This window comes from Rhamphochromis sp. 'chilingali' (genome assembly GCF_963969265.1).
Source record: "Rhamphochromis sp. 'chilingali' genome assembly, chromosome: 5".
Classification (NCBI taxonomy): domain Eukaryota; kingdom Metazoa; phylum Chordata; class Actinopteri; order Cichliformes; family Cichlidae; genus Rhamphochromis; species Rhamphochromis sp. 'chilingali'.
In genome coordinates this window covers 38,654,771-38,678,796 of record NC_137932.1, presented here as the reverse complement: position 1 = coordinate 38,678,796, position 24,026 = coordinate 38,654,771, and the positions used below count along the sequence as shown (strand labels likewise).

At 41.1% G+C, this 24,026-nt stretch overlaps 1 protein-coding gene across 1 annotated transcript in view; it reads right to left on the bottom strand.

The window, feature by feature from the left end:
* The window catches only part of ptprsa (protein tyrosine phosphatase receptor type Sa), a 170,028-nt gene that overhangs the window by 118,093 nt on the left and 27,909 nt on the right, over nucleotides 1–24,026 (bottom strand). The window contains exon 2 of the mRNA XM_080883577.1: nucleotides 7,978–8,201. Coding sequence (XP_080739703.1) covers nucleotides 7,978–8,071 — 94 coding nt within the window. The 5' untranslated portion in view covers nucleotides 8,072–8,201. The remainder of the gene's footprint in view (nucleotides 1–7,977; nucleotides 8,202–24,026) is intronic.

Here is a 24,026-nt window from a genome sequence, read left to right as displayed (position 1 = left end):
TGCAGGGTAAGAAAGGTTGAACGGAGCCTGGATTTAAAGTGCTTTGCAATAATGAATAATGGCACAGAGGGTCCTATATCAACAGATAAAATTGTTCACAGTGTTTCCTGCATTGAATGGCCCATGTGATGACGATATGCACTGACACCAGTATCAAATTATATCAAATGCAAGTACAAAAACTGCAAGTCTCTGGCAGCCTTCTTGCTCATTAAGGCTACATTTAGCACCAAATCCTCCAGGCTTCCTTTGGTCCAGTGGGTAAAAATAGCTTTCAGTTCATTTTCATGAAGGCAAAACATTTAGAAGGTTCTCTTTGAACTAGTAGGCAGGTTATATTCCCACTAGTGCCACCTTTTCTGAAAATATATGCACTTCTATGGCTCTAAGGTAACTCGCATGTCAGTCTCCACGTACTGTTGTTCGTTATGTTACCAGAGATGACATTGAAAGGACACTGCACCCACAGTGGCCATTTGTCCCTTCTACTAAAGTCTCCCTCTATTCACTAAGCTTCCCACAGACAGACTGAGGTACAGCCTTGCCTAGATAAGCACACAGAACCTGTCTTTATCTGCCTGGCAGGGGGACGTGGCCTAAGCTAAAATAACCAGCAATAGGGGCCCAGCTATCTTCACAAGGCCCCGAGAATAGAACAGATCCACGCAAACAAGAGTGAATAGAAGAAGGAGGAAAAACTCACACTGTGCACACAGACGCTTGTTTAGCTAATACAGCAACCACCTGCTACTGGCCGCTACCTCTGTTGGACCCGATAACACAGAATACACCAGCACTGTGATTATAAAGTGGCAGAGAGTGGGAGGTGGGAATGTGAATATGAGACGGCTCCATTTACAGTACTTTACTGTTGTCGTTTGGTGGGGGAGGAGGGGTGTGAGAGGAGGGAGGGGACTGGCTTTATGACTAATACGGTAATTGATGGAGAAAAGCTTCTCGGGTCATAAATAGGAGCCATTATCCTCTGAATTAGCAAAGTGGGAGACAAAATGATGCACAACCATTCAGTGATTTGCAGAGAATTGGTAAAGGGCACTTGTTATCCATCTTGCTACAAATAGGTATCTTTCACAGCACACGGGACATTTACCAGCAATGTCTAAAAAGTACATTTGGTACTATGAGAGGTATTACAACCAGCAAATCAATTTCACTTACTCCAGGCTGCTGCAGGATCCTGAGAATAGGGTGGTCAGGATGGAGATGCAGATTAGTATAACATTAATTTTGCTTTTTTCTCTTCTTCTTCCTCTTCTTTTTTAAATGCCAATTTACTCATAATGACTTAAAAGTGCATATATGCAACTTAATGCATATCCCACTCACGGCCCTTTTATCTAAGCAGACACTCTAAAAGCCTGTCTGGCAGGGATAATCTTAAGTCTACTTTGTTCTGCTTACACAGTGCATGCGAGAAAATAGAAACCACAGTGTGTCACAAATTTAAACAAGTCAATTTAGTGACGCTAAACTAAGATTAAACTTAATTTCTGTGTTACCCAAACAGCAGACACATGATCTACAGGGTGCAGTCAATATACTTCAGGGTGGAAATTCCTCATCTCAACATTAACTTTGATTTTTGTAAGGCCTAAAAAACCCCATCTTACTAGGTCAACTGCTGGTCTCGCTTCAGTGTGGGATGTTTCCAGGTGCAGACGGGGGCTAAGAGAATTCAAGGCATCGCAGACTTGCGTGACTTAGCCACAGCAGCCACAGGGTGAGTAAAAGGGAGTGGAAGCTGACGGACTAAGTGAGTGACCTGAGACAAGGGCAACTGGAAGCAACCTTTATTAATCCTTACACAGGTTCCTCAGCCTTGTGAGTTTTACTTTTTCTAAATACAGCTTGTTGATTGAAACCTCCCTTTTAGTCATGTTGTCTAGAGCTGTTGAAAACAATGACTGAATTTAAGCTTTTAGGAGGAAGCAAAAGGTCAGCGCTGTAAAAGAACTGAAAGCACTTGATTCACACACATATAAATAGAAAAGCTTCTCTGCAAAACTGTTTCATCCCTTTTGTTTTCGTAAAACATCACACATTAAATTACCTACATTTGTGTCACTTTGTAACTTGTACGGTGTAACTATATGCATCATAAATCTATAAAGCTAGCAATCCTGGACCTGATCAAAAGCCTTGAACCTTATCAACACATGTGTAAGGATGGAGGGATAGAAAAGAAAAACAGGTAGGCAGATAGACCTTTTAGCCAAATGCACATTCAATTGAACGAGTGGATAGACCCACACATGCAACCCCCCACCCAGGCTTAAACAACCAAGCCCCATCAATCAGGACCGATTCTCACAGGCTGCCTGGGCAGGGGCCATCACCATGGAAACCAAGCCTTTACTTGAAAACCGCTTTGCTTTGTCTTGTCTAGAGGTTTTCGCACACAATCACTGCCAAGCAAGCCCAGCGGGCCAAGGCAAAAAACTTGACCCAGACAAGAAAACAGAAAACAAGACAGAAAAAGTGTCTGCTGCTTGTAGTTAGAAAACTGTAAGTTAACTGTTATTAGACAACATTTTCACCTCCAGCCACAGTGTCGGTGCATGACATGGGTTATTTTAACTTCTTCATTTATTCCTTGTTTCCCTTTTTTCTCTCTTTCCAGTCATAAATGATAAAATGTTAGCTAAATTGTGAAAATCTTCTGCATCCATTATTTACTTAAAGTGTGTATTGAGTATATAATGATGTATTATGCATATAATTCTCCTTCATCAGTTGCCAAGGTGCTTTTGAGAAGTATACTTATCTTATAATAGTGTTTCTGGTGGAGAAACGTGTTCTGCCTGGATGTGGGTTTGAAAAAGAAGTTATATATGTATGTATATAGTCTAAAGTCAGCTGCATATGTTTGGGTTGTACTCGATTCCTAGGCAGAAGGCGACAGAAGAAAGGCTTATTGAATTTCTGTGTTGGGGCGGTTGCCTTGATTGAACAGACAGTGAAAATTATATCTCAAATTCTTCCTTTTAGAAAAAAAAACAAACTAAGGACACATGACGTTGCCTCTGGGGAATTTCTGTCACTTATTTAATAAACTAATACATTTACAGCCAACAGGGCACGAGGCATCTAAAAGTGATGTGCTTGCATGCAAACTACTGAATGTGTGCCATATTGTTTAACTTTACTTGTTGACCACTTCACTTCTTAAAAGTCCACGGGGCATTGCTCAGGATGTGGGAACCCAGGGTTTAAAAGATAATAAATGTGTGTTGGTATCCAGAGGTGAAAAACAGCCTGACCGCACTGCTGTCACAGGGAAGCTGCATTTCTTAAAAGAATGGCACACTTGTAAAATGCAAATTGGTCCCACTGAAACCATTGTTGAAGGCTAGAGTAAAAAGCTAAAGTCACTAAGTATCCTTCAGCCCATTGGAAATAAGTAGGTGTGATTCCTCAGAGAGAGGACGGAAATTAAGCTTAAGTATGTGCCTGATTTCAAAATGGCCACAGAGCGCACACGGATGAGGCGAATTGAGAACAATTTTGTGTCATTTAGAGACTCACTTGAGGCAATTGACACTTGTTGGCTCATTAAATGAAGAAGACACCTCAAATTGCCAAAGGTGTTATAGGTCTGATCAAAACAAAAGACAAAACACAAAAGAGGAGAAAGAAAATGGAGCGGGGAACAGGGTCTAGCATTTCAATGAAAACAAAACAGCAAATGCTTACTGCATCTTTCTCTGTGTTTAAAGTCACATACAAAGAAAAACACCCACCTTTGCAATCTTAGAAATAAGTGTTTTAAATAGATATTTCTTATTTGGAGATTCTTTTGGGACCATTTCTGCAGCAGACACGAGTCCATATAAACAGAACAGTGCAATATTCTCACAATTAACTTAAATTAAGCATTACAGCATTAGCAGTGCATTTTTTCTTTTTTGTTTAATTCTTTGCACTCTTGTCACTGAGGAACAACACTTGAATATATGACATGACAGGTGTAGAAATCCAGATTAAATGTGTAGTTAAAACATTAAGATTAGAAAACAAGATGCAGGTGAGTGGGTCGGAGCATTTCTGTCTACTACTTGTAAATGTACAGCTCGGAGATTTCAACCTCTACTCCGCAGCAGCAGGCTTCTTGAAGCAGTAGATTCAAGTCTGTAACTCAATTAAAAATTAACTTGTTTTCTTCTCATTTGAGAGCGGGAAAAAAGTGCATAGAGTAAACACAAGGACCCAGCATGCAACAGCAGGGTGTACATAAAGTTGAACTGACAGAACTAAATCGAGAGCCTCAAACACAATTTGACTGGAAAAAGATAAGGAGGGAGTTGAAGCAGGCAGAAAGAAAAAGAAAAACTGAGAGAAACAAGAAGCGAGAAACCAAGAGGTGAAGATATTGGAAACAGGAACAAGAAAATGTTCTCCACTAAGGGGCTTCATTTTCTTTTCTTTTTCAATTGGCAGCTTCAAAGGAATATAAATAATTGAACACCCTCACCCCATCACTGAGAGTTCTGGCCAATTACTATTAGAAGTCCTTTGCCAAGAAAGCAACATTTGAGAACTCTTAACAGGCAAAGAGAAAGGAGGAGGAAAAAGTGAGGAGGAGGTGAAATGCCTTAAAAAAAAGATGACAAATACTCTGGTTTACCTGTTAAAAAAATATTAGCAGAGAGTAAGAAAAAGTTTGGGGTTTCTATATACAAAAGAACAAAATAAAAGAATTCAAACTTTGAACTTGAGCGTAAAACAGTGTGCTTCTCAACAGGAAGTAACAAAAACAAAACTTATTTCTCCAAACGAAAGGAGAAAAAAATCCTCATGAATTCTATCTGAAGATGTGACAAAACAATGTTTTCACACCTGCAATTGTATTGCAATATCAATACAATTGATAAAGACATAGTCACAAAAAATATAATATGGCATCACTTCTACAGCTGAAGTTTAAACATGAATTTTTTTTTATTTATATAGGGGTACCCAGGTAGCATGTTTGATTTAGCCATTTCCCCCCCCTTTTTGAACACCGGATACTCTTCCTGACGTGGCTCCAAAGGGATCTGTATCTCCTCCAGGTACTGAACCAGGATCCCTTTGCTTGTTAGCTGAATCTGTAACCCACTGCACTACAGAGCCAACCAGAGGTTTACAAAATTGTAAACACTTCTCATTAGAGCCCAACTCACAAGTAATGTGTATGTATATAAATTATTTGTGACAATCAATTTCAGCAAGTTAATAAACAATGACCCCATTATGTCCCCTTTTAATCATGTCATTCATGCTTCTAAAGAGTCCAATACGCTGACAGTGTTGTTCGTTTTTTTAAACCCTTATATCGGTAAAGTAGGCCTCTATTTTGGGTATCAACAGAGACTCTTTCTAAAGGAAAACAGCCTGCCCTTTTAACCAGAACTGTCTGATATAGTTAAAGCTTTATATTCTTTGTGCTGGATGCTTTTCTACCTTTAATCGTGACTTTAAAGCATTCTATAAAGATATGAAAAATTACTCAATCGTTAACTACATTTCTTTTGTTACTGGTGTGGTCTTTGTATCATCAGTGTCTGAGAATTAATTGGCTTGATTAAATGAACTAAAAAAATACCCAAGAGCTCAAACAAATTAAAAAGAAAGAAAATCACATGTAAGCAAAAGTATTGTTGTTGGATGATACTGGCCTAATACAAATGTTATACTTCTATAGTTTATCATTATCTTACAGCTACCTGTGAAAAGGCTCAGGTGTAACTCTACGCATAAGCATATTTCAAACTTTGCACACACACACAGACATTTACATTTGTGTACCTGAACATAAATGTATGCAAATATAGACATTCACACAAGCCAAGCATTATTATGGTTGGGGTGGCAGGATTTATTGAGCCATATTTCTTTCTCTTTTGATTAAAAATGTCTCCTTCTCACCGTGATTTATGAGTGTAAATAAAAGGAATGGAGGGCAAGGGGAGATGGAGAGAGAGAGAGACAGAGAGAGAGAGAGAGAGAGAGACGCAGAGAGAGAGGGGAGGGACGTGAGAGGTGGGGATGACATCATGCTTTCAGTTGGGCTTTTCTGCAAAACGGTGGCATCCTTTCAGTCCAGCAAGTGGGAGTGAAAATAATTGGACAACTGCACTACTGGGCTGTGTGTGTCTGGCCATGAATGTGGGGGTGAAAGCCATTCAAAGGGAGGAGAGGAAGGTAGCCTGTGCTTTTGTGCATATATTTCCAAGCATAATAGTGCGGCCCCCAAAAGAGATGAGAAAAAGGAGTAGGACAGCATGCATATATGTGCCTGTGTGTGACTGTGTGTGTCTTTTTTACCCCCAAAAAGGGAGAACAACAACAACAACAAAAGTACAAGCTTGTGAGTGAAACAACAGGACAGGGCGAGGAAGTCTGACAAAAAACAGCAATCTCATCTACAGACGGCATCGACAAAGATGGGCAGAGAGCCCTACTGTTTTGAGACAGTGAGAGGGTGGGTGATGGCAGTGGGGTACGGGGGGCTAATCTCCATCAAAGATGAAGCAGATTGCACTGATTGTTATTTAAACCAGGGCGAGCAAACAGAGGCTGCGCGAGGGAGAAATGCAGTCGTAATAAACAGTCGGCGAGTGGACAGAAGACAAGAACATTCTAATGAGCCACATATTAAGTTCAGGGGCTCTAAGACGTTTACTTTCGCTCCGCATTCGTCTGTGGCCTCACTGTCAGTGAGAACAAAGACATCTGTTTGACATCTGTCGGAGTGCAGTTTTAGATATTTTTTGCCAGCTGAGCTGAAAGACACTCCAATTATGTTACCAGACAGTCAAACCACTGTGCAATCAAAGGTTCGCCTCTGTTGGAACATGAGGAAAATCAAGCAATCGTGTCATCATGAACCACTAAAAACAAATTCATTGAATGTCAAATTGGAGATAAAAGAAAATGCGGAGCAAACAGAGTGGAAAATACAATATCCCTCTTAAATTGTTCAAGGTAGACAACAAAAGTCAGCAATGACTGTGAAATAACGTGTCTAATCTGTTACTTCCCATTTTAAGGACTTATCACTGACATATTCCAGGGCTAATACACAAACATTTAGCTCATAGAAATCTCGCTATGTACTCTGTTACTAACTATGGAGGACACTGCATACAGACAAATACAATGCCTAAATTAGGCAATTATTATGTGATATTAATCTTTTTATATGAAAATAAGTGCATTGTCAGAACATTATCCAAATATCGAATACCCACACAATGACTTACAGCCTATCCAAACAGGAAGCATCTTAGCCAAGTTATTCTATCATGACAATGCTATCTAACATCATACTTTCTGGTGGATATTGGGTAGGTTGTTTATAAAGTCAGCGGTTTGATCCCTGCCTCTTCCAGTCTGCACGTAGAACTATCCTTGGGCATGACACTGAACCCCAAGTTAACCCTGGTGTTTCCATGAGTGTGCACATGAATTTTAGAATTGGTTAATGTGGCTATATACAAGGAGAAGTCCATGTATCACTTAAACAACACCTCTGTCTGTATAAGCCGTGTTTTACACGTGGCTCCAGTGATGTAAACATACAAGTGCCCTGTAATTCCAATAGTGGAATTTACTGCCTAGTCCACGTTTGCATAGACACAAAAACACAGGCCAAAGGATTACCGCTACAGCTAAATGAATATGGCTTTGGTTTTACAAATAAGCTTTTTCTTTCCTCTGGCTACTCTAAAGCAGTCCCACCTAGATAAGATGTAAACAGTCATTAGCATGCAATCTTTAAATACAAATGTGCAGTCGCAAAATGCAACAAAAGCATCTTGGAAGTGCTCAAAGTAAAGAAAAAAGGTTCACCAAAGCTTATATAATGTCCCTCTCTCCCCCCTTTTTTGTGATTACTCCACTTTTTAATAAGTTTGCAGATATGAGTGATGAACCTGTTAAAGGCACCAAAATTGAGAAGATCTTGGTACTTACTGGCGTTGGAGCCGGTGAGCAGCAGTGATAGCAGCAGAGTGATCACAGGCAGCAGGACTTGCAAGGAGATGGGCAGGGCACCACTGGTGGCCATCTTGGCTCTGGCAGGGAAGGGGGAGGGGGAGGGGGAGGGTAGGGTCGGAGTGACCTTTGACCTGGCCGGAGAGCCGAGGCCCCAACTGCACGAGGACGTGTGGGGTCTTCAAGCAGGACAGCTTGACGCTCTGCAAAACACAGAATAGGAAATAAATATGAATAAATAAAAGTGATGAACCCAAAAACACTTGTTACCTATATTACTTTGTAACAATCAGATTTTGTCACAGTACATTAATCATCATACTTCTTAGCATTTATATTCTATGAAACTAAAGTGTCATAACAATTTCACTGTTGCAACAATTCCATATAAAACCTCCAGTTCCACAATGGTGGTTTTGCCCACAGCAAAAGAACACAGGTCACGACAGTCTGCTGCATTTTCTACAATCCCTCATTGGCGGTAACGCATAAATGGAAGAAGGTAACAGGTTATCAGTGGCACAGCTGGGAGTAAAGGCGCCACATCCCCAAACCTTTAACATTCCGATCTCACAACCACTGTTTTCTCACATCCCTCAATTAGCAGGGCAGGGCTGCCGCTGCTTTCTTTCTTCTTCGCCTCCTAATCGCCTGATCTTGTCGTTATTTGCTTATCTCACCGCCTTGTAATTATACAGGCACCTGACGATATCCCAGGCATCGTCTCTTTGTTTTACTCAAATTGCCATTAATCCCCCAAGCTGCACAGAGAGACCAAGGAACCCAGGATGACACCCACTACACTCCCACCCACACAGGCACTCCTCTTCTCATTGATATGGCTGGTGCTGCGCACAGACACCACCAAGTGGTAATACATACTCTTTAATTAACAAGATATGCATAAAGAGACACACAAAGACAGAACTAGGAGCAATCACGACATGAATGTGATGAATATGTGCTGACATACTTTTACCACTTACAGAGAGATATTCAGTGTCATGCTCAAGGATGCTTAAACGCAAAGCTCTGTCTGTCTCAGCAATCAAGCTGTGAACATGAAAACCCAAAACCGTGCGCTCTCAGAGGACCCAGATCAGAGGACAAAGTGTCAGCCAGCATCTGCCCTGCTTTGGTGTCCTTGTGCAAGACGGTGAACTCCCCCAAGCTCCAGGGATTCTGCTTAGCTGAGGTGACACAAGGGGTGGCAGCGATTTACTAGAAGGGAGATTAACTACCTTGCACTGTAGGTGGTTAACAAGGGTACAACTGAACTAATTGTGTAGACGACGTACAATTTATCACTGTTTTTGTTTTGTTTTTTGGCAACACGTTGATCTTTGATATATTTGAACAATAATTTTCTAAATGTCCCTGAAAAAAGCATTTTTACCTGCTTCACAGCTCAGGTTTTAATGAAAGAGGTATTATTCAACTACAGAGGCCAAATAAGGGAACGAATATACTTAAAAAAAAAACATTCAGATGGATTCAGGGTCAAAAGCACATTGGCACACAAGCCATCATGGAAGTTCAGGGATGCATCATTTCAACGCGTACTACACTTCATCACTTAACCTCATTGTATCATGTCTCAGTTATCTTGGTGACCTTTTATTGGGAGTAGAAGACTGAGATACAAAAGCTTCCATTACCTTAATTCAATGAAATAAAACGAATAAGTAAAAACTAAAATAAATAACTTAAACAGATTAAAATGAAATTAGACAACCCTACCTACAGGTTTGCGATTTATGTCAAACAGTTAAATTCTCAGGAGAGTTAAAAAGGTTAATATAATGCAGCTGTTTTGCTGGGCTCCATTTTTTGACTGTGGCCTTGTGAGAGGCAGAAAACCAGGGCTAATTGCAGTGTAACCGAGCACCCCAGACAGCAGGCATTTAAGAGTGCCCCACCCTTCACAACTCCTGGACCAGGCTCACATAGCAGACACATGCTGCTGCAGGCGCACTGAAAATTAAGCCCCAAACACATAGAGCCAAATCCATATATAACACAAAATCTATTCACCTCTAAACCCCCCAGTCCTCCCTATATGTAATGAGCAAGAATGTGGAAAATATGTAAGAAAAACATGGCGCAGGCACACTTACAAAAACACAAAAGGCGCGATTAACAATAGGCCTTTTGTGGCGACACCATACCAAGAAAGAGTGGGTGTTTTTCAGAAGCTCAGCTCATCTTTCAACACAATACTACACGCACACGACCAACATGTGTCCTCGCTTTTTTTTCTTCTTCTTTGCCAGGAGGGCCAGTGATGTCATTGGTAAGAACCGAGTAAAATACACATAAACAGAGAGAATAGAGGGGGAGTAAAAAACAGTCTAGAAGTTATGAATGATGGCTTTATTGTTCTGACTTTAAACACTGGGGTTGACAGAGAGAATCTCGTGTATCTGTAGGGAATAACTCTCTGTTCACAACATGCCTAACTTGTGATTTATGGGTCTCCCCTTAGGACATGGCTTACTATCATCACCTCTGGTTGCCATATAAACTTCACAACACAACTACATCAGCTATTGTTGTTGAACAGCCTCACCAAACATAGCCTAAAACCATATGGGTGCTGGAGATTAACCATGGACGCTGGGTATAGTGCTTCATTCTGCCTTCGTTTTAGTAAATGGAAGACAGAGATTACACAGACAAGTGTGCATGGAAAGATGAAAGTTGACTAAAAAGAGGGGATAAAAAAGTCAAAGTAAAATATTTGGGCTAGCATGCACCACCAGAAATGAACTTTAGCATGTCTTAGTAAACTAACAGGGCGATAGGAAAAAGGTATTTCCTTCATATCTCCCATAGGTGTTCATATGAGTAGGGACTAAAAAGCATAAAATTCACACCATTTTAATACTCTTCAAAGAGTGACCACCCATGCCCTGTAGATGGGAGTGTGGTCAATGTGCAAGAGACCACTCAGGTAATCACACAAAATACACCTGTACTGATGTTTACCACGGCCATTAACTCCAAGCTGGCAAATATCTGTAACTTTACTCACAATCTGAAGGTAACACAGCAAATGTTAGTTAGCGTGCTCCAGTGTAGTTACTGTTTATGTTAATTCTAATTTTTATTTCTAAAATGTGTTGATCTGTGAATCTAGATGTAAAAAGCGACTGAATAAGGAATCTATTGTATCTAAGTATTTGCAAGTAGATAAGACACAAACAGAGAGTAGAATATCACAAGACTGTCTGACACACATGTATCATGTATCAGTGAAAATCCCCTTTGAAGTAAACTAAATTAAAAAGTGCTGCACACTTTTTGATTAAAACCCATACAGAGACAAAGTCTATTCATTACTTTGGGCTATTCCCACTGATGGGCAATGAATATATTTTGAAGCTAGAACTTTTATCCCATGTGAAAACTGCCCATCACTCGAGATATTAACCCAGAGCCAAGCTTCAGTAATTACAGCCAAAATGGCAGCACAATTTCCACTGAGTGGTGGCAGTCACTGGCTATTAGGGACTCTCACTTTGACATGGTCAAGCTTTAAATTCGGCTCGTTTCCCCATGCAATATTGATACTAATGCATTTGATTACTAAGATTGAGAAAGGCACTGAGGGGAAGGGAAGATGGGAATCCACGCCATAAGCATGAAATGAGAGTATGACAAGTTAATATAAAAAGTGCGCATATGCACACACGCACATAACCACACTGCACTGCAAAAAGTAAAAAAAAATAAACAAAAAGCAGAAATGAATCCTTAAAAAAAAATAAAGTTACAGGTATGTAAGCATATGGAGACCACGAGAGTCACAACTTCAATACAAGATGTTTTTATCCACTCATGCACTGTACTGTTACAAAGATAGTAACTGTAATAAACACACAGATACACACACACACACACTGAAGATGTGAAGTTGCATTTACACTGAGAAAAACTACTTATAACCTGAGGGACCACATTAATAATCCCTTTTATGTGATGAACAGTAAGCTCACTTCAGACACACGGTTAAAAAGACCACAGTTTGGTTGGGCTTCGCAATCAAAACCGAGTGTTTGATGTCTAGACTCTCAAAAAGAATAATATTTTCAGTGTTTGTACTCCAAAAAGTAACTCTGGGGGCTTTAGAAAGAGTGAGTTTTTCATAGATTGCCAGGTTTCCAGAACGCCTGTAACACAGTCTAATTTTGCCAGGCTGTAGAACACTGGCAGCTCACCATCCGTCCAAAGGCAACGATCAATCTACTGCAAAACAGCCTATACATATATATTTAACTCAGTCATTGCTGACATAACATCAACAACACATAACAACACAAGCGTGATCAAAACTTTTCTAATTCCTGCAACAAATTACTAGTAATTTTAATATGTCAGTTTTTAACTATTAAAAAAAAAACAACTGAGGGAGATATGTTAAAGAAGAAGGAAATGCTGGATTTAAATGAACACGACAGGGCAGATGCCAGCCCCTCCCGTAGGATGATGATAACAGAAACAACAGCAGCAAAAAGAATCCTTTTCCATCACTCTCATGCTCAAACTGTGCTAGTTGCTCTTTATGCTTAGCCTTCAAGCTGCTGTCTCTCTCTCTGCAGTCTTTCACCTTAGATGAAGTTTTTATGCGTCAGCCTCGTGTTACAGGCTTTTACTTCAGCCACTTTACTGCTTTTCATCGATTCACACCTTATAGAGGAGCAACAACACAAGGATGCAAGACGCTGGACATTCAGCTGATCAGGAGCCTGTACTTGTGTATGAATGCGATTGAGCGTTGTATGAGTGACACTATGTTTGCAAGCCCGAAGGACTTTATTTAATCAAACTAAGATCTGCATATTCTGCTGTTTCTTTGTATGCGTTTGTGGAATGATTTAAGTATGAATGCCCATATAGTTCTTCCTTCTGTGAGTTACTCTATATGTCTGTCTCTGTAAGAAGCACAGCTACACAAGACACTCGCCCAGGCCTGAGCTATAAAACAAGTCTATAGAGACCATCTGTTTTTTACCACGCTGAAGTCCTAACTGTATTGATTCCATATGTCACTGGTAAGGAACACCACCAACCAGCTACACACACACACAGACACGTACTCATCCCCTGTATCTTATTAGTTTTCTGCATCAGAATTTTATGCATATTAAGGGAAAATCTGAGATGAGGGTGTGAAGAAAGGTATGTTTGTCTTCTAAATATTTCCTGATCAGACAAGTCATCATCCCAATCTTCTACAGCGTCTCTGTTTTATTTTTCTTGCCCATTCCCCTCCAATCCCTCATTTCCTCTCTCTGCTTCCCTTCCCCCTTGAACTCATGCATACTAAACTATGCTTGCATTGCAGATGTTTGGTAGGAAATCACATGAATTTGCATGGAACTGCAGGACTATTATGTAAATGCCCCAGTGTGTATCTACCTCCCAGCCTCACTCTTTCGTTGCCATCCGCTCCGTGCAGAGAGATCAATGTCAAAGAAATTTGGAAAAAATGGTATACCTGTCATTCAGCACATGTAGAGAAGCCCCGGTGGAACAAGAAATGCTCACATAAGGAAAGCATATTAGATATGCAAGACAGTGTTGGCATTTCCATTAAATGCAAAAGGCAAACAGAAATATGAAAACAAATGTGATAACCCTACATGTCTTATACATTCAGAGCAGGAATCCGAGCCAGTAGAAATGACAGAGATGTAAACAGATACATTAGAGACAGGTTCCCAGTTTATGAGCGGTTCTAAAGTTGCCAGTTTCCACAAGTCTTTGCTGCCCAGCGACACCAGAGCATCCCGGGAACAGCCTGAAAACAACCTCCACTGACATTTATGCACAGCATATTATATTGTTACAGTGATGGATGAGCAAAATGTTTGCCCAAAGTGAAGACTGTTTGCATAGGTAGGGAGAACTGCACTGCCTTGACCTCATTAAGGGACTGTAGAACGCCCTCCCCTGGCAACCTCTCCATGGAGTAGCTTTCCCATGAGCCTTTGCCCTTAACTGTTCCCAGTCTCCCAGTTCCACAAATGATGCTTGACACTTCAGAGACACCTTGTGTCGGCCATCTGCTGTCCCCCTGAGAGCACCATAACCTTTCTTTGGGATCTTTGGGAGATGCCATTTGAGCCACAGTTTGCCTGCTAAAATAGATTTTTCTGCAATGCTACACTAAAAATAACTTTAACTGTATATTCCCGGTATTAGAAGGTAACTTCCCCTTTTGAAAAAGCACTCTAAGACATTATATACAGTTTTTAAAGCTCAGCGTTTTGTAAATTTGTCTTACTGGTGTTTGGACAACCTTCACACCCCAACATTCGCTGTCGGGTCTAAGTTCTTCAAAAAGGAAGTGCAGATTTACAAAAAGATTTGAGACCAAATTACCACAAGCCCACTGAATCTTCAACTATTTGTTTTTCTCGCAGCGTTGCTCTGAGTTCGATCAGCAGGAAATGGGTTTACTCTGAACATTATGAGCCACTGCTGTCCTTCCAATAAACACCCAGGGCTGTGAGGCTTTTAGCTGAAATCCACCTCTGTTGAGGTTGAGTGCACAGCAGTAAGCATCGGGCCTGTGCAGTCGAGACGAACGGATTGGCAGCTGGGAGGCTTGGGCACCAAGCTGACCACTGAAACCCAGACTTTATTGCACAGCCGTTTTGTTTGTCACCGAGGGGTGACACACTATCTGTCACCCATGTAACCTCGCCATACTGTGACATTACAAGTTGGCACATGAAATTCACACACATGTACACTTTTGTCTGCCTCTCCTCGTCTGTCGCCCTGGCAGCCAGCGATGACAAAGGCCTAAATTTACAGGTGGCAGTGTCTGGGATAACCCTGGTAGGACGAAAGGGTATAACTAAACAGTATAAAAAGTAAAATAGAGGTATTTAATTATAGGACAGAGTAAAAATCACAATTTTAAGTTGGAGAAAGGAGGTGCAGCAGTTCTTTATATAAAGAGGCAGTTGTTCAGGAGTGTCTGTGGTGGGAGAAGAGGTGGGGGAAGGAGGGTCTGAAGAAGTGACATCAGTTTTTGGCCTGCTGCCCACAGATTCAGACAAGCATCGCACCAACTAGCCAGCAGCTTGAATGCCCTTTAGAAATTGCCACAGGAGAGGGAGAGAAGTTTCTGAAGGGCGGCTGGGACAGCTCGGGAAGCACGCTTCATATTCATTCTGGAAATGGGATGCGGGTTGGGGGGGTGAATGAGATTATTCTAAGTGATCAAGTAGGAGGCAGAGGAGGGAAAGACTGGCAGTCCAGGGTGTTTAGAAAGATTCCTCTCTGCAATTGGCAGGGCTTACTGTGTAACATTTGCTGTGTGGTTTGAGAAGTTTCATTTCCAAAATGAGACATATACCATTTGAAAAACTGTCACACCTACACAACAAAATGGCTACTGGCACGTTAATAAAATTCACAACCGAGCTAAATTGGCGCCATCCTTGGCTCCTCGCTCCGAAAAGTTGAAATTTAAGACATGCAATCTATTTTTCTATACTTCTTTATCCGTTTCCGAAAAGAGTGTGCCATTCCATTTGCATTGCAGTTTCACTGCTCTACAAATTCAACATGACAGATTAGAAAAGAAACAAAACTGTCGTGGCCAAGTTAGCCTTCTTTTTCTGCTTCACATAACGGAAATCTAAAAACCTTACTGCATGGCACAGATCATCTAATAAAAATCCTAACTAACTTGTGCAAGTAGGATGATACAGTATTTCGGAACCTGATAATCATGCCTTTGACTCTTTTCAATTCATTTATTTGTCTATAAACATAAATAGGCCTCTTTTCCAGCAGCATCCATCTGCAGCAAATTGGGTCCATTATGTGATCTCGCAACTTCAGGTTTCAAAAAATGTGATTTTCATGTGCACTGATCAGTTACATATAAAACAGGGGTGCTCTTTAGGGTTCATATCTGAGGCTCCTTTTGTCCTGACAGCTTTTTAATGAATTCTGTACTTCTCAAATGTGGAAAAAAAAGATGGGATAGATTTGTGTATTAATATACAAAGATACACTAATACAGAGACATATACAAATGGAACAAAGTCATTTAGTTTAAAAAAAAACCCTTCAGCCACTGTGGTCATCTTTTCAGCCTCTTTTTTTAAGTATTTAATTGAAAATTAAGTTAATCCTGGTAATTTCAGAAACTGGGCCAAAGCTCATCAGCAGGCTAAACAGTATTTAATAACCTCACTGGGGGAGCAAGAATTAGGATTAAACTTATTTTGTGTGTGTGTCATTAGGGAAGGTGCATTTTAATTTGCACTTCTCTGCCATTATCTGATTAATGACAAAAAGGACTGAACATGAAAATGCATCGCCACGAGAAATTCACATTCCCACAACAATTTAGAGAGGAAAACATAACACACGACACCGGACATCATTAAGCGTACTTCAGGAAGTCCCATTGAAGCCACTGCTCGGATTTAAGTTTTATTACCCCCCCCCCCCCCCCCCCCCCCAAAAAAAAGACAAAACTACAAAAAAACAAAACACGAAAAAATTTTTTACATTTTCACTGCTTGTTACACCATCTGTAACAAGCTTCTATTACATTTTCTTCATTTCCACAGTGAACAGTCAGACAATAGTGATGGCAACAGCAAAGGCATTTGACTATCCTCTCATGACATGTAGTTCAGACTTTGGGGGATCAGACTGAACGTGACTAGCCAAATGGTTTGTTGCGCAGTCCCATCTGGGAAGTTGCACTTGGAAACTCGTTGGCAAGGTCTAGGCATATCAACCAGGTAAGCTGCCATTAAATGCAAAGAAAAAATATGCCAGTGTAGACAGCTAGTTAGTTAGGCCAGTCCACATGGAAAGTAACTGGCACAGATATTGTGACCAGAGAAGTCAAAGACTTTCAGTAACTTCAAGAGATGACAAGCAACGTAACTGCAAAGAGGATCAGGGTGTTGAGTAATACTTTTCTCCACTTTGAGGCCAACAATTAAAAGGATTATGAAAGAGAGAGGTTAGAGTTTATCTAGGCAACGAAAGCCTTGAATGTCTGCTTACAACAACCTATTTTTGTTGACAAGGCAATGCATGAAAAGCGAATCTCTTGCTGTGTAGCAAGTAATGACATTTTAAACATGTCATCTCACCTAAACCATGCTCGTAGCAGTAACCTTATGGTCAGAAGTTTCTCACATGACACTAATTGGTCCTAACTAAGTTCTAACCTACAAGCTCAAAGCTAGAAGCTTTGGCAATTTAAATTCCCTTGTGATACTGATCAGTGCAAATCTCTCATTGAAACGGACACGAAGGTGTACCCGATTCGTTAACACGTAAAGTCAAGGACTCCTTACAAGCACTAGGTACTAGCAGTTAGGAGTCTCTCTGTGTCAAATAAAACCAATCCCTGGCATGTTATTCTGAATTGATTTGGCAACTTTTCTCCACATTCTTATGGCCAAAGTAAGCGTAAAACTGTTTTTGAAACCTCCCTCTCAGTTCTCAAAAAAATAGAAGATGAACAACATCCTCTGTCTGACTGAAGCAGCAGCAACTGCTCTGTGCTGATGTGCAAAATGACTGTCTTTTGGGTTTGTTTGGTTTAAACGACACTGGATCTGATTATATGTTACAAATATACAAGAAAGACAATAAACATGGTATCATAGCAATTAGCGTTGTGCAACACTATGTGGAGCAGGCTGTGTGTTACCAGAGTGTCTGTATCCCTGTCAATCTACTGCACTGCAGAGACCCAAAACAGATGGCAAGGCTGACCCACACTCTGCCTCTCTGCCTGTTTGTGCACCCGTCACAGTCATACCACCAGCGTTCCCACTATAGTGGTACAGACAACTGTTTTTTTACAGTCACTTTAAAAAAGATCTGAGAAACAGACAGGAACAAATGTGATGCTTAGACTTGGGAATTCAAATGCTACAAATAACCAAAGACAAAAAGAGGGGAAAAAATTGTACACTTACTTTACAAAGAACGTGAAAACGTAAAAGTAAAAGATCCAATTTTTAATTCAAATAAGGGTTATAAAATTAACACCTCCTAAATTTTCTGTCTACATTGTATTTTAACAAGAAAAAAGTTATTCAAGGAGTAACTTGCCAATTCAGGCAATGTAAGTTTTCAACAACTAGCTGCAAAGAAGACTTACATATTGAGTGATTAAATGCCAACTTAACTGCCAACTATTTTATTCCCTCGAGTGTTCCTAGATAACCATCAGAAAGCCCAGCGTGAGATGGCATGTCTTTTAGCCAAAAACTGAGGCTCAAGCCACCTCATGTGACATTCATTTATCCAGTAATTTGTGGTAATAATGCAGCATGATCCATATTAATGTATTCCTCCACAATAACCTACTGAAACAGAGAGTCAATTGTGAATTTGTCTTACTTTCCTACAAACCGCTGGAATAAAGAGTTTGCTTGTGTGGCAGACAGAGGATTATTGTGGACGACGGGCATGCACGTGGGCAAACAACAGAAGAAAGGCAGCTCTGATAGCACAATGGAGCCTCTAAGCCTCCAAGAAAGTGACATGCTCGCACACGCACACGCACACACACACACACACACACACACACACATATATATATATATATATATATATATACTGTATGTATAAAAAAACCAAAGACACCCAGCACGCCCCTGTGGGCGGTCAATCCTTCAAGCTCGGTCCTCTACCAGAGGCCTGGGAGCTTGAGGGTCCTGCGCAGTATCTTAGCTGTTCCCAGGACTGCGCTCTTCTGGACAGAGATCTCCGATGTTATTCCCGGGATCTGCTGGAGCCACTCGCCTAGCTTGGGAGTCACCGCACCTAGTGCTCCGATTACCACGGGGACCACCGTTACCTTCACCCTCCACATCCTCTCGAGCTCTTCTCTGAGCCCTTGGTATTTCTCCAGCTTCTCGTGTTCCTTCTTCCTGATATTGCTGTCATTCGGAACCGCTACATCGATCACTACGGCCGTCTTCTTCTGTTTGTCTACCACCACTATGTCTGGTTGGTTAGCCACCACCATTTTGTCCGTCTGTATCTGGAAGTCCCACAGGATCTTAGCTCGGTCATTCTCCACCACCCTTGGGGGCATCTCCCATTTTGACCTCGGGACTTCCAGGTTATACTCGGCACAGATGTTCCTGTACACTATGCCGGCCACTTGGTTATGGCGTTCCATGTATGCCTTGCCTGCTAGCATCTTGCACCCTGCTGTTATGTGCTGGATTGTCTCTGGGGCATCTTTACACAGCCTGCACCTGGGGTCTTGCCTGGTGTGATAGACCCCAGCCTCTATGGATCCTGTACTCAGAGCTTGTTCTTGTGCTGCCATGATTATATATATATATATATACATATATATATATATATATATATATATATATATATATATATATATATATATATATATATATATATATATATAGTAGTAACATGTTGCCTCTCAGAGGTGTACATGTACACTGGTTCTCTTACACAATCACTCATGCGCACAGTCTTTCTACAAGCCATCACTCCTCTGAGCATGTGTCTACCCTCTGACCCTTTCACTCCGACAAATGACGCTTCAGCACCACCATACTATTAAACCCCCACAGTGCCACAGCACGTCACGCGCCTTTGACTTTAGAGCAAATTTCAGCGCGCCGAGGGCGCCGTGGGAGTAAAGGTTGGGGGTGGTGGTGGTGTTGCTGGTGTGTGGGGGTCAAAGGTGGGAGGTCAGACAGCTGGTAAACATCTTTAAATACTCCTTTATAACACCATACATTCCTTCACAGCAGGGAATGGTTAGCAAGACATCCATCCCTGCCTGATTTAGCTCTGTTTTTGTGTGTGTGAAGGATAACCTCAAGTTTTTGTATACTACATACTTTTGTGAGTCAGACCAAGCTATGGCATGCAAATAAAATATATTTTTAGAAGATGGCAAAAAACAAGACTAAATTTATTCTGCAATATTCAAAACAGCAACACCCCGGCAGAAATCGTGTGGGTGGGGGTTGTTGCTGGGCTTGTTTGTTTTCCTGCCTGCAGTATCCACGCTGATTTTAAGTGATGGTAGAGTGGGTGGGGTGGTGGGCCTTTTAAGTCCTGCAACTAATGCATAAACAAGACCGCTTTCTCTCTGTCTTGCTGTCTTTTATTCTCTCGGTGTGTGCGTTTGTCATTTTACCACTTTGCACACCCATGCTGTGTATTGCGAGTTTTGAAGGAGACGGAAAGACTGAGACAAAAACAGCAAAAGGACGGAAAGCTCTACTGTTCTGCTATGACTTAAAAGCAATGTGATAGACTTACCGACCCATACGTACAATTACTGGGTCTGGAAAAGACAAAGAAGAAGGCAGACAAAAGAAATACTGAAAGCTGTTTTGCATAGAGAATTACAACATAAGGACAGAACACGCCAGTGAGAGCGAAGACACACCCCCTGCACTTTAAACACAATCAAACACACAAGTGGGAGGATATGGGGGTCTCTGATGGGGGCTTACTGGAGGTAGATGGTTGTATCACACTGGTCCCAGACAGGCTTTGGAGCCAGCCCCAGTGACATGGAGAACATTGGCAGTTTTCTACTGCAAGGAATCTGTTGGCGTTTAAAACAGCCCAGGAATCTTTCAGGCCTGTTTTCAGGGAAGAAATAAAAACTACCAGAAAAGGCTCAACTCAAACTATTTAAGATTGGCATAACGTAACCGATGTCCAACTTTTTTGCCATGCTCAGAATCAACAAGGCACTCGTAAATGATATCGTAAAATCATAACATCATCACGTTATTCTGGTGGGTCCATACTAGAAGCAGAATGACTAAAAGAGCTTATAGGGAGTCTATTCCTGTTATTTCTTTGCAATATTACTGCATGTCCAGAGTTTATTGCAATAAAAAAATGGCTAATGCATACACAGAGTTAGATTACTGGAAAAGAGAAGTGAGAGAGGAAAGTTAAGCTGTGTTCACACCAGAGGTAATGTGGTGACCAAAAACCAAAAGGACAACTTCAAGCAACTATGGCCAAAAAAAGCTGCTGGTAACTCAAAATTGGGACCCAAGATGCAGGCAAGGAGGAGGCTGTTGATTAACATATAACTTGGTAGTAAATATGGCAGTATGTTACCTAGGCAACCAGAGCCTGACATGTCTGCAAGCGACCACCAGTCAGCTTCAAAGATAGGGGGACTTTGAATAGGGATGCATCTTTAGCAGAGCTCTGACTGCAAAGTTGGTCATCAGTTTGGTTATCAAGAGTGGGTAGAGACAACTAGAATGAAAGAAGCCTTAAACTAAATAAAAGTGTGTTCTGCCCTAACCTGGTTAAGGATTACAGTATTTACATCGATAACCAGGGTCAATCCTGGTCCCAGTCTCAAGTCAAGTCTTGAGGCAGATTTTCAATATTTCACATTTGTCTGGCAGGGGTTAGTCTTTGTCTTTCACACGAGGTCTTCCTGGCTCACGTTCTCATCTTAAAATCTCCCCTGAGGAGTTATCAGAAAGTAGTTAAAAGACTAAGAAAAGCGAACAATCAATAATGATCAATACCTATGTGCACAACCCTGGTGCATCTTTGCCAAAGAGTCACCATCACTCCCCGAGCAGGATTCTTTGTAGTCAAATATTGTACCTTTTAAGTTTCAAAGTCATTTTATAAGGTCACATGTAAGACCACAGGTTCACAAAATTTCAATTTATAGTGTGCCTACTGCTTTAAATGTGACCACAACTGGTCAGTTCAATTACCAAATGACAATATTAAAGATAGTTGTTGAATAAAAAGAACAAAGAATGCTCATTAAGTGTGGTGACTTCTTGTCTATGTAACAGTATTTAGAACGGTAGGCATGATTATGTTCAGCATTTAATTGATTAGGTAGAATTAGACTGTTTTTGGACTGTTACATCTTTCTAAACATAAAATGATGAATAAATGTTATTCAATTCATTTCAATGTTATTTATAAATCCCCAAATCGCAACAATCGTCATCTCAAGGTAAAGGGAAGCTAAGGCCATATAATAATAGAAAGAAAACCCCAACAATCAGATGACCCTCTGAGAAAGCACTCTGCTTTTCCTTCAAGCGAGTCAGAAACACACAACAGTTACGAGGTATATGACAGAAACGTGACAGCAGACTTCTAAGAGTATATCAGAAACACAAAATCAAAATGTCAACGAGGCAGAAGTAAAAAAAAATAATAATGAGGAAATCTGAGCTTCATTCAGACACACACCATTGCAATTAGTCATTTGAAGAGTAACAGAGTGAACAAAAATTGAGAAAGAGCATAAAATGTTGACATCCAAGCCAGGCACCAAGCTGCTCATCTTCTTGGCGCCAGGCAGAGTGCTGGCTCTCACTCAACCAGGAGGCCCATTTTTTCCCCATGCTTTTTATATTTCTTTTGTTTCGGTTATTCATCATAAGAGTTGTGTACAACTCGTTCACTTGCTCACTTTGCATATTTGGATCACCCTCACTCGTCTTCCTTTATTGGACAGAAAACGACGGCCATTTTTTTCTCTCCCCTAAACGCCTACGGGCCTTGAAATACATGCAGGCTGAAATCCAAAGCCCCTAATCACAGCTAAGGGAACAGGCTGACTGGAGAGTCACGATTCGTAGCAAGGGAGGAATGGAGCAAGAGAAGGGAGGGAACAAAGGGAGAATAGGTGAAAACGAAGAGAGGGACAGTGGGAGAAAGAAAAAAAATGGCTGTCAATATGCACGGGCGTTACGCAGAGAGGAAGCTAATCAGCCATTAATACAAGTGACACTCTAGCTATTGAGAATACAAAACACAGGGCTTGATTGAAGGTCTTGTCTGATGCAATAGTGCTTCAGTTTGAATGCGTCTGTCCTTTTTGTCTATGTGAGTGCCTGAGTTTGTGTGACTACAATTGTCAATGTGTGATTTCACATGTGTGTGACAAGACTACAGAAATGTGAGTGTATGAGACGTGTCAGCCTATCTGCATGGATACTATATGTATGTGCTCATTAAATGCGACTATAGCTTGGTCTGTGTTCGTGGCCCGACACTTCGGTACACCTCAAGCTGCTCAACGGTCGTCAAGCTCGCTCAGCAAGAAGCAGGTAGTTCCATCTGGTCAAGCCATCCCTGTGTATTTTAAGTGTGTGCTGTCTGCATGCGTGTGCGCGTGAACACCACCATGCAAAAATGTCCCTACATCCTTGCATACATATACAAAAAGCATGTCTTCCATTGGTCTTCCAGACCTAATTTTGACGCTCCGTTTGCTGGCATGACGGCAAGAAAGCCTCTGAAGTAAATTAAAGGCGATGACAACAAAATGAGAGGATGGAGAGTCGAAGAGGCAAAGCCACCTGGCTTGGCCCCAGCTCACTGCAGCACATTTGCTTGATAAACTAAAAAAAAATTTCTGAGAGCACTTAAAATTACAGCTACTAAGTTAGAAATACACAGAACAATTTTCATTTAGCAACAGAATGCTTTTTCAACGATTTACGCCTAAGATATTGGCTGTAGGAGTAAACCAAGGATGTGGCGCCTCTCTCTGTGTGGCTGTGTGTGTATTTGTCACTAACAAGGTCCCACAAGGCTGCCTCGGTCACCTGGGTATTGCAGTACGCTCGTAGCCAGGTCCACTCATGAATGAACCCAGAGCAACAACAGTAATTCCCAAGCATTTTCCACCAGAGCTACTGTATGGGTGCGTATGTGTGAGGGGCAGGCTACAGTAGAGCTACGGTGCAGCTGGCTGCTACGAAGAGGTGAACCAGCTGCCCCTTTTTACCCTCATTATCCATGACATATAGCACGGAGACTATCGTACACACACAAAAAACCCCTACAAATTTCTCAACTTGGGGAGCAAAACACCGTTACAACACGCTGAACAAAATCCACTGAGCCGGAGCACAGGTTTGCCAATTTTCTCTTTCAAGCTACAAATATTTATATCCCCTCCTGAATGAAGAAAAGAAAAACAAAGATATGGAAAGAAAGTGGAAGTTAGAGGTAGTTCAATC